Source organism: Mixophyes fleayi, chromosome 3 (genome assembly GCF_038048845.1).
Source record: "Mixophyes fleayi isolate aMixFle1 chromosome 3, aMixFle1.hap1, whole genome shotgun sequence".
In the NCBI taxonomy this organism is placed as follows: Eukaryota; Metazoa; Chordata; class Amphibia; order Anura; family Limnodynastidae; genus Mixophyes; species Mixophyes fleayi.
The window spans coordinates 170468233-170479907 of NC_134404.1; the positions used below are offsets into that span (position 1 = coordinate 170468233).

The window sequence follows — 11675 nt, forward strand, 5'->3', positions numbered from 1 at the left end:
CTGTCAGATTAGGTCAAGAAGGATATAGACCTGCATGACCCATCCAAGAAACGTAAGTAAGCAGGGGCAGGGCGGACACCTGCCCCCCAGGCCAATCTCATAGTAGGCTACCATGGGCTGTCACCTTTATTTTTTTACCCGTTTAAAATGATCCTAATAGGCTGCAGAGTAGTCTTGCCCCCATGTTATTAGACTAGGAACATTTGGGTCAGAGAATCTTTGGAGTGTGTGGCATCTATTTTTTTGGGAGAGGAGAGGGGGGGGGGGGAAGATTTATCAATTGAAATCGCCTCCCACAATAACATGTCTCTGTGCCAGCCACTCAATGCATCACTGATTTGGAGCAAGGGTGAAGGCTACAGAGCAGAGTGTGCTGACCACTATTCAAAAAAAAACCAAAAAAAAAAACCAGTGTCTGGGTCTGAGAAAGTTGCAGAATGCAGAGACTATTATATATTATAATGGCAACTGCCCACTTCTTGCAGTCGGAGTACCAGTAAGATGAGAACGTGTAGAAAGGAGTCCAATTTTTCCCTCCTGCAGGCTTGCAGGACTATAGTATCTCTATTTATATAGTGGCACCAATTCCACAGCGCTGTAGAAAACTTACACACATCAATCCCACTCATGTCAATTTGAAGTTTGCAGTCAATTGATCTGCAGTTGCTCAGCTGTTTTGCCTTGCACTTTCAATTATGCAGATATTAGATTCTTGAAGCATCACCCACACACTATTTACCTTTGCCGAAGTTTTTCTCTTGGAATTAAATACCATTGTCTAAGGTGATTTTTGTGAAACATTAGCAAGTTGAGCTGTCTTGGGCACAGGGAATCCCTGCCAGCCATGCCCCAGCACCCCACTTTCAAAGTTACTAAAGTCTCCTCTTGCAGCCATGCTACCCATAATTATAGGCAATCAGGGCAGTCTTTTTATAAAGGACCTTGACCATGCTGGATTATTAGCTTAATTTACGCATGAGCCGCAAATTTCCAGAATCCTTGGTGTTGCTTATTTGCTGTTTCAATTGGGTTTGCTCACAACCTGTACATCACCTGCCACTTTTCAGACCCTATTGCTACAACTCTGTACCTCCAAAAGTAAACTGGACAACTGATATATTCCATATTGATTAGCATCTATTAAACATGTCTCATCCATGGTATTTTAGAATAGTGTTAATTTTTTAGGATCAATTACAGTTTACAATCCTGAATATCGCTAACTCATTTAACAAAGTTTGTGGCCAATATTTAACTGCTGCCAGCCACAATTACATATGTAAAGAATGGATTATTTTAGACTTTATATGGCCTCATTCAGTACCAAATTTGTAGTTCTCTGCTTTTTAAAGAGGTTACCAAAAGAATCCCAATTGATCTGGCCCATTGGAAGAAAAAAAATATGATTATTCCTCATGGAGAGCTCTTGCAAACATTTGCATCATGCTCAGAATGCACACAAAGAGGTCTGGAAACAAAAATGTACAATATCTAATCTCATTACATTTATAAAAACATTAAGATGAGATAGGGTTAATGATAGCCAAGTTAGAACCCAGCAGCATTTATGTCAAGATAACTGGAAGTTCTGGATCGCCTCAAGTTTCCCCAAGAATAACTACCCTTACTAATCTATATTTTGTTACAAGAATTACATGAGCAATGCTACATATAACATTTCAAATATCTGTGCTTAATAGCTAAATGGTATGCTGCTAATTAAAAGCTTTCTAGGATTGCACTAAGTAATTAGGAATTGTAGAAGAAAGATCTGTAATAAACTGAAAACGGAAGAGAAATATTAGGGTTTTGTTTCAAATACTGTGTGTATTACCTTAGACAATATGATAATGATCATCAACTCTGCCATCACAAGTGGATTACCGTAATCCCATATATTTTTTTTTTACCAGTTTCCAAGTTATTCAGATAGCCTAATAAGGTCTTGAAACGAAACGTGTGCACTTTTTATTTATTAAAACCGCTAGAGAAAAATATGCAACTATGCCAACAATACCATTTCAAAAGACAGTTTCAGAGGACAAAATTTAAAGCACTACGAAAATCCGACTACGGCGTTTCAAATACAAACAAGAATTGCAATATAATGGTTTCTGCTACACAGCAAGCCTAAGAACAAAAATGTCATGCATATATCATCCTTAGTTATAAACTAAGAATTTAGCATAAATGTAAATGCAAAAACTAAAATGGTTTACAGACCATTTAAAGACGAAAAGGTTAAAATGATAGCCTTATGGATCTTATTTTCAGTTTATCAAAAGGGTATTTAGTTAAAAAATGATGAAGACACTATAACAATAGATAAATTTGCAAAACATTGCATTTAAACACATACAAAGTTCATACCCAATGAAATGTTTTTCCATCATTAGCCTTTAAAATGCTCCACACATCAAACAAAAGGAAATTTTAATACAAGGAAAAAAAAAAGAAAAAGAAAAAATGAGGCCTTTAGAATACTGATTTTTAAGTTAAAAAAAGAAAAAAGTCAGAATATTGCCTCCACTTACATTACTAGATGAGTTTGTAATTTATCTACAGTATTGAGTTTCTGTACTCCCCAGGGAGCCTAAGTGATGTGAGCAACACCTCAAAATAGATGAGGAACTTGCAAAGCATTCTGGTTAAATGAGCTGCATGTTCCTGTGGCCTGTAACTGGTTATGAGTAGACACTAGTCTTCATCAGAACCAGATTGTCGGCTGTTTCTACCCCTGTAGCCTCGTGATCTAGACCTTGAACGAGAGTGTCGGACTATATCCTTTTGTGAAGTAGAGTTGGTGTTTCTATGATGGGGAGACTTTGAGTGGGATCTTGCAGAGCCAGAACGCCTCTGGCCAGGTCGTGACTTTGATCCAGACTGCTTTGGTGGTGAACCAGATGGAGAATTTTCCATCGACTTAGATCGTCCCCTAGAAAAAGAATGCCTTAATGGTGACTTTGAGCGTGATTTTGAATGACTATAGGAATGCCTTCTGTGCTTTGACCTGCAGGATGGCAAAGAAAAATACATTTTAGACATACAGTAAGCATTTTTAAAGAAAAAAAGAAAAAGTCATTTGAACCATATCTCACTATTTCCATGAGCACAAACGATTTCCCTTGTGCCGACATTTTATGCAGCTTTCAACCTCCGTATTTACTTGCTTTTTATGTATTGTAAATGTGAAAGCAGTGCTATAAAGGCCACTACGCATAAAAAGAGGGGTCTTGGGTGGTTGGTAACAAAAACAAACGACATACATAAAAGTCATTTACAGGGCATTGCAGGGTCGGTCGATTCTAACTAAAGCATATATGCTTTTTAAGAGCCAACAGAACAGACAAATGTCTGTCCCCCCAGAAATCTGGGCCGAATGCAGCGTCGCACTAATCTTCCTCTCCCAAAGTTCGCCTTCTGCTATGCCTCTCTTCCAAAACCCTCTGTTGGCTTCCCATTCCTTCACTCAAAGCCCTCTTTAAATGCCTCCCCCTCCGACATCCCTGACTTACCCACTACATTTTGTCAAAGACCCTCGCCTCTCCTCATCACCACCTCACACTCCCGCCTTCAGGACTTTGCCCGCACTGTTCCCCATATTTGGAACTCCATGCCCCGCCCAATCAGACTCACCCCCAACCTCTAATCTTTCAAACCTCTTCTGCCCCATCCCAAGACAATTCCCACATCACTCTACAGCTCTATTGTCTGCAATTACTACCCTAATTCTCTTATGTTAATACTCACAAGTTTAGCCCTTTACTTCCTATCTCGTCATCTGCTTTGTAATGTTTCCTTTGTTCTAGTTGTCTTATGTAGTTGCCTTCTCTATAGTCGCTTGTATTGATTTTTGCTGAATCTATTTGTTTTATTTTTATCCCTTATCTATATTTTTTCTGTTTTTGTTGATTGTGTGGCATTGCAGATTCTGTGGCACCATATAAATAAAGATAATTATTTCTGCATGTGTGTATCTTAGCATAGGTAACATATGCACTGTGTTTCTGCACATAGAGGCAAGGAACATGTTACTTATACAAGAGCAGATGAGCTTTATGAACATTCTTTAGTCTAAAATATATGTGGCACATGTGCGTAGTGGCCTTACACTTTGCTGCTGGCTGACCTCCTTCTGCCACGGTCCCACGAGGAGCTTCGGCTGTGCGTTCGCCTTCTGCTGTGGCTTCTGGACCTCCTGCGGTCAACTGGGGAACTGGCATGTCTCTCCTTGGATTTCATTTGTCCAGGAGCTATAATAGGGAGGGTATGAAAGTAGCAGAAAATAGTAAGTTATTAACAAAATGAAAGAAATGGTTTGGTATTATAACTTATTTAAGGTATTTGCAGCAGGAACTAAAATATGGTCCAATTGTACAGATTCCAAAGGGAAAAGTAGTCTCTGCATATATGTAGTACTTTCAATCAGAATGGGAAGCTTTTTCGCATGTTTCATTGTTGCCTTACGTTTGCATTCACAGGCCAAAATAGTAGTGACTGTACTTTAGAAGCTGGGGCACAGAGGATTTATTATAATTGATCAGTTTACATTTTATAGTAGTTTGTGAAAGAAAACAGTGAAACCAATTGTGCGACAATTTATATAAATAAATATGTAGCAGCATGTCACAAGGACACTGATGGAAAATATCAGAAACAATAATGGGGATTGATGCACCTCAGATATTGAACATTAAAACATTTGTTTTTGCAGCGTTTGTACAATCACTATTACGAGAACTAACACTAGGTTAGAAATCCCAAGTACTTACTTTTTCGATCACCTTGAGCAAACTGAATCTCAATTTGACGTCCACAAACCCATTTTCTGTTGAGATTATAAAGGGCATCTTCAGCATCCCGGACATCTTCAAACCTGACTGTCTGTTAAGGAGACTGTGGTATACTGTATATGGCGCTATATAAACCAGAAGTTTGAAAAGAAAACCCAGACTAAGACTGCAAGATTTTACAGCTCACAGTAGTTTTACCAGTTAGAAAAGCTTATTTAAAGCAGCAGTGACCACAAGGAAAATACACTCTCAATCACTCAAGTTAAAAAAGGACAACACTGACTAAAATCTAAAAGGCTTACTATAAACATCATACTTTCAGCTATATTTTGGTGCACATTCACCCAAAAAACACTTGTAAGAATGCTAAAGAAGCCAGTATAGCTTACCAAGTTTAATAGGTTTCAGATGTATATATTTCTTTTGTAGAGACATCTTTCGACGGAGTTAATATTTTTAAGTTCACTGTCACTCAAATAATAAACTAATGGCAATGTTTAGCTGAATACCTAATATATTTGCGTACAGATTAGAAAAACACGTTATAGGATATAGAACGACAGCAAAAAATAGGTGAAACCGGCTTTGTAATACTATGTACATGTAGCAAAATGATAGCCATGGACTTTGCAAGTTTGGATAGACAGGACAGTGGATTTTATGGCAGACCACATGAACACGAATACTTCACGTTACGCTAAATATGCTTTTACCTACTGCCTTCAACAGAAAGCCAGGAGGGAACACACAAGTAAACTTCAACTTGAGTTGAACGTCAGTGGCTCTGGACCAAAAAATAGTGTGCAAAGGAAGTCCCCCACTCACAGTTTGGACATTTTTGTATGAAATAAGGAATGACACTCAAAACTATAACTTTTTGTAATGCTTGCAGGTTTGCACTCACTAGGCTATAAATCTACGTTTTCAAGTTAGACAGATTTTTTTCCAATCATGCCGATGTTATATTAGCAATAATGAATAAAACTCTGCAGTTCACAGGTGTGAGAATATAGATTAGGCATACACACAGATATTGGCAAATTATCTCAATATCAACATTTGTCACTAAATGGATCAGCATGCCAGATAATTCAATCAAAATTGATCAGATCATTTTCAGGCAAGCTCAAAAATCCAGTTTGTAGGTGACCGCAGTCTTCCTGTGTGCTGTCACCTGTGAACTACATTGATAAGCCGTGTGTCACCTGGCAGCTCTATCCATGAAAGTGAATCGTTGGATATGTCCAATTCAGTTTCTTACATGTGAATAACCTGGAAAGTAACCCATTTGCACTGCACTTTGTCCAAGTGGCAAGCTTGTCACTGTGGACAGTATAGGATAAATGCAAACAAACATTTTTGAGAAGCCCTTCAGCAGCTATAATTATCTAAGGAATATTGATTTAACCACTTTTTACAACCAATGTGCACAACAGGTTATAAAAGAAAAAAAAAAAAACATGCAGCAAAGCTTTTAAGGGGTATTTCCATACTTTTGTTTCCGTACTGTCCTTATCGGCCCTTTTCACAAGCTGTTGGATTGCCTCATTCAGGAGTCCTTCTCATGGCAGACACACTCGGGAGTTGCCGTAAAGTAGCTGGAAGGGGAGTTCTGGGACGCGTCCTCTGCATAAAGATGTCACAGCATTCTATGTTGAGTTCAGACTGTTAGAGCCTGAATCAAACAATGGACAGAATGATGGGACATCCTTACTCAGACTGTGGATGTTTTGAAATTCCCCTTCCAGACTGTCATGTTGACATGCAAACTACTGCGTGGCAACCTGCACAGCATTGCTATCATGACTGTCCAATTGGGAGCCCCAATGGACGCAGCTGAAGATAACCACTAAAGATGGTAGGAACAACATCAGCCACACTCGGACAACATCAGACAGCAATACCATGAGTACAAAGCATACACTTGTAGCATGCTAGAAAATTAGACGCTACGATGAACCAGCATTTTATTTTTACCGCTGCTGAAGATTAAGGCTAGTATGTCTGCAAGTATGATCAAGGCAAAGCCAACCCCAAGAACTTGTCATGACTGCTGCTTTAACTAGAACTTCCACAAATATTTCCATTAGGTCACAATTTGAAATAGCTTTTTAGTGATCAGACATATTTGAGAAGTAGGATACAAAAGGAAACTTTTCCGATTACCTCATTTGACTTGATCTTGAACCTTGACCTTTACTCTTTGGGGCTTGCAAGGTGAACTTTGACAAGGATCAACCAAATCGAACTTGGCTTTGGATTTAAAGGTAGGAAATTTGAACCCTCAGCTTGGTGCAGGCTGTGTCTTTTGTGCTTGGCAAGAACTTTCCCTCTTCCAGCTTTCTTATCTTTCCACCCTCCCTCTTTATTCCTTGAAGCTGCAACTTCAAAGGTGTCTGTGGGCTTTATGCTTGGTCCTATCTAACCAGGCTCATTCAAACCTTGGGGTGCTTGCCAGCTACTGTGGACTGCTTTACATTTTCTGAGACAGAGAAATAAACACATATACAGTTAGGATGCAGGCATGTCCATGCTTCCTGAACATTAAGACAAGCAAATAAAGGATATTGAATATATGCAAATCCTCTGGGGCGACGATTGTAGAAGTCAAGAGGAATGTAAACGTCTACTATTGGGCCGTACCGACCAAATTCACGCCGCAAATCCTCCGGCCTGAAGTGTGTAAGGCAGAGAAACAAGGTAGATGGTGTAATTTCATTGTTTTGGCACATCAACAATTCTACTACTTTGTACTCTGATATGCATCAGATAGAATAATTTAGGTACAAAACAATTTACATTTGTAGCTTGAGCTATAGTAACCTTGTATACAAGAAGAGACAGACATGTTTGTTCTAGAGACAAACATTTTTAATGCTAATTTCTCAGCTACAATTCTAATAACCCTAATTCAGCCACAACATGACAAAGTAGCACTAAACCTTATAAAGAACTGAGCATTTGCTGGTGCTGCTGACCTTGCTGTTCTGTCCAGCATTTCTCATTTTGGGTAACAGTACATACTGCCATACTGGTGTTTGAACACAGTATACACAAGAGTACTGCAGTATACAATCAATGTTGTCACTGAGCACCATCATAAGACAATACTTAGAGAGGTGAAGAGCTGATTTATTGTGTCCATGGCCATGTGGCATGAAGCTTATACCGACTCTACAAAACAGCTGGATATTCACTGAACCTTATACATGGTCAACTGCAAATGCAGAAATATGAACCGTGGGCTTGGTGAAAGCACGGGATCATCGCTGCATTGAGATTAAAATTTTTTACATTTTGTGGAAAGATCTTGGGCAGCACAGTGGCCTAGTGGTCATGAGTTCGATTCCCGACCATGTCCTTATCTGTGTGGAGTTTGTATGTCCTCCCTGTGTTTGCGTGGGTTTCCTCCGGGTGCTCCGGTTTCCTCCCATACTCCAAAAACATACTAGTAGGTTAATTGGCTGCTATCAAAATTGACCCTAGTCTCTCTCTGTCTGTCTGTCTGTCTATGTGTATATTAGGGAATTTAGACTGTAAGCTCCAATGGGGCAGGGACTGATGTGAGCAAGTTCTCTGTTCAGCGCTGCGAAATTAGTGGCGCTATATAAATAAATGATGATGAAGATCTTCATAATGAAATTTTTAAAAATGCAGTTTCTAACACCAAGTTGGAAAGGCAGCAAAATAGAAAACTTATGTTAGGTTTCTATTAGCTTATTATTTCTCTAGTGTAAGACATACATCTGCCTTTGGTTGCAAATCAGCAAGATGTCTGTCATTGAAATGAGTAATCTGTTGGACAGCTGCAATACTATGGTGGTAAAAAAAGCTGTTTGCCCACAGTAAAATTTAGTTTCAACAAGCTCTTCAATATTGTACATGTTTTGGGGGGGCAAGTGCACATTCAAAACTTATGGTATAATTTACATAATATAACAGCTTGCATGTTTGATAAAACATTTGCTTAAGGAGACACCAATATGGTGCCACCAGCTTAGGTGATAACACATACTGCATTGAGGTAATTACAGCAACATGCTTCAAATTAAATATTTCTTATGTAAAAGGAGTGATGTGAATCAATAAACATTTAATGTACAGAGTGTAGTAATGTGCTGGCTCTATATAAAGAAAATAACATTGGAGCCCACTATCAGTGGCAGCTGTCACTTCCAGGAAGCCTTAAGTCACAGCTCCCCTGCCTTGCGCAAGGCAGAGAATCTGGAAGAAGATAGCCACGTTCCACCATTTGCAAATCGGAAGCTTTGTTTTGTATACTCTCCCAAGCAGATATCACGTTACAAAAACCGTATTAATGGAAAAATGGTATGCCTTTTACAAAAAAAAATGTATATATACTAGTTTGAATTTATAACTGGGATATTTTGAGTGTTCTGTGGTCATCAAGTGTAAACATATCAAGATACTATGCGATAATATGCTGGAACTTGCAAGGCAAAAAATGTTAGTAGCAAAACAGGACAATTTGTAGTTTTACCAAGTATTCTTGCAAAATAATTTCCCTTTTGCGTATCTACAGAATGCTGTGTAATATATTCAAACTATATAAAAGGTTAGAAAAAGTAAACTATTGACAGATGTGTAGAATTACATGTACATAGCTAAAAATTGAGACTCTGTTGCTGTAACATCACTGTCATGTGTATAAATCAACCAGTCCACTTATTTTTTTCCAAAGCAAGGCACTGCATGTTTAGTTAAAGAAGCAGGCTTGGTAGATATTCAGTTAGATATACTCTAGTTATTTCATGTATATTATTCAATAATATACAGTCTTTGCTTTTATAAATGTAAAATAGTGTTCTTGCATGCTTTTTAAAGCGCAAGGGAGACAGAACAAAAATGCCCACAATACATATTAAAAATAGTTAAATAATTATGGGTGGAGAAAACCATTAATTTCACAAGTTCCCCCTTCACAGTTTATCTTAGGGGACACTCACTTGGAGATTTCAACCTTACCCCACATTAGTACATAGGTGAGAGAACGATCAACCTGTTCACGTTGTTCCTCATGTTCATTTGCAGTGAAGACCTCTGATGGGGACAAGTCTGTTCCAGCACCAGAAGGAGAGGAAGGATCCAATTCTCAGGAATAAATATAGAGTCTGATCTAAACAAGGTCACAGCCAGCCAATGAGGAGTCAGCTATCATTTTATTTTCATGGCTGTGATCCCTCTTCTCCTTCGGTGCTCCTACAGTAATATATAAACTGTCCAGAAGAGGTCCACAGTACAAACTAGTGGACATTGCAGGGCTTCACAAATAGAAGTACTTCAGCCAATAAAACAGCCCGAGTTAGGTGGGAGGAAACCACTTTCATTCAATATAAAACTTATGATACTACCAAATGAGAATGTAATCATCATCATTACATGTGTGGCACAGACTAAAATTATTTGCTCTAACTCAAAAGATCAAAACTGTTGCCAGGTTGATCATTTTGATCACACAAAAACATGGTATAGCTGACAGAACTTGTATTATTGAATAATCTGTACACAAAACAATTTATGAACAGATATTTAAAAATAAAGAAGGAAGTTAATATTTGCCTGTCTATCGCCCACATTCTCTTATTTAGATCTATAAGAACATGCTAATTGTGCTTATTTAGACAATAATCCCTTCCAATTCATGAAAATAAAAAATAAAAACAAGTAAATATTAGTATGTGTAATCAAATGGCACAATTAAGCCAATGATTAACTTTAACAGCACTAATAATGGTTTTCAATAACACAAGAACAAGCTGCTGCCAAGACAACTTTACAATAGGAAATATAAACACCTTAGTTGTAGCTGTGGGTCAATTTGATCATCAGATTGTCTGTGAAAAAGAAAAAATGCAATGCACTTGGTTGTGTTAAAATACATTTATAGGCAGGTAAAATGCTTTGTACAAACTGATACTTATTAATATATCTATCAACTGCACTTATGTAGGCTGACAGGACCTAATAACCATACCTAACACGTTGGTGAACTTAAATAAATCACATAGTTGTGGTGCTTTGATGGAATAAGGCATTTGCTGTAGGTATAAACTGGGCACAGGATATGTAACACTAGGGAACAAACCACATTTAGGAACAATTATTAAATTGCAGATTGTACTATCCCGACAATAGTTATACACAGTAGTTGGTGACATGGCTGCTGGCCTGGGCGTGCGCGGCCTGGGATATGGCCTCTAATCTCCGCTAATCTGCGGCGCCCGTGCTGATACTCCCTGTACTGCTACACGGTCCGCTGCAAGCCGTGCTCCCAGTCTAATCCCCACACTAACGGCACCGTTATATCCCGGGGTGTCTCTCCAATGGCGGGGTGTCTGTCCAATGGCGGGGTGCTCTCACGTCATGTCCGTACCTGGTGCCATCAGCCACGTTCCTGACGAAGAGAGAGGTATTGGGCGGCCTGGAGTAGCGGGACATGATACTGCTGCACCGGCGTCGCACACCGACAGGGGAGGAGGAGCCGAACAACGAGGAGCAGGGACCCCTAACGCTAACCGCGAACACGTAGACTGTTTGCACTAACGTAATTGTCTAGGATGGCGGAGGGCTTCGGCGTCTGTGAGGGGTGTGAGCGGAAGGTGTTACGCCGGGGGCGGTTCCGGAAATAGCTTTGCTTCCATATTTGAAGTTGGAAATGGTCCATTTCTTATGGTGTCTTGTGCCCGGTTCACAATTGCGTGACGCACATTCTGATGTGGCTTCCCAGCGATGTGTTCAATGATATGGAGAATGGTGAACTTATTCAATATTTTCACTAACTTTGGAAATTCGTTGTTGATTTTCCATATATTTATCACTGATAAAATGTATTCTGTTTTTAAATTACGTAATTATACAATT

The 11675-nt window shown here is 39.0% G+C and overlaps 1 protein-coding gene across 4 annotated transcripts; it reads right to left on the minus strand.

The window, feature by feature from the left end:
- Positions 1-1958: 1958 nt before the first annotated feature.
- SRSF12 (serine and arginine rich splicing factor 12) lies at positions 1959-11419 on the minus strand. Of its 4 annotated transcripts, none has more exons than XM_075202763.1 (6): positions 11188-11419; positions 10610-10648; positions 7362-7466; positions 4773-4876; positions 4130-4253; positions 1959-3010 (listed from the first exon to the last, which is right to left on the minus strand). In XM_075202763.1, the coding sequence occupies exons 1-6, from the start codon at positions 11250-11252 to the stop codon at positions 2698-2700; spliced, it is 750 nt and encodes a 249-aa protein (XP_075058864.1). In that variant the 5' UTR covers positions 11253-11419; the 3' UTR covers positions 1959-2697. The 4 variants fall into 4 exon arrangements, with proteins under 4 accessions (XP_075058864.1, XP_075058862.1, XP_075058866.1 ...); XM_075202761.1 differs by having other exon boundaries at positions 4112-4253; positions 11188-11417; XM_075202765.1 differs by lacking the exon at positions 10610-10648.
- Positions 11420-11675: the final 256 nt, after the last annotated feature.

Bases quoted from the DNA above. Each gene is read 5' to 3' on its own strand.
- SRSF12 (XM_075202761.1), bottom strand. From the start codon at position 11,252: ATGTCCCGCTACTCCAGGCCGCCCAATACCTCTCTCTTCGTCAGGAAC. The intron at 4,254-4,772 runs GTAAGTACTTGG...TCCCTATTATAG, and splicing joins TGCTCAAGGTGATCGAAAAA to CTCCTGGACAAATGAAATCC. The intron at 3,011-4,111 runs GTAAGGCCACTA...GCCATCCTGCAG, and splicing joins AGGTCAGCCAGCAGCAAAGT to GTCAAAGCACAGAAGGCATT.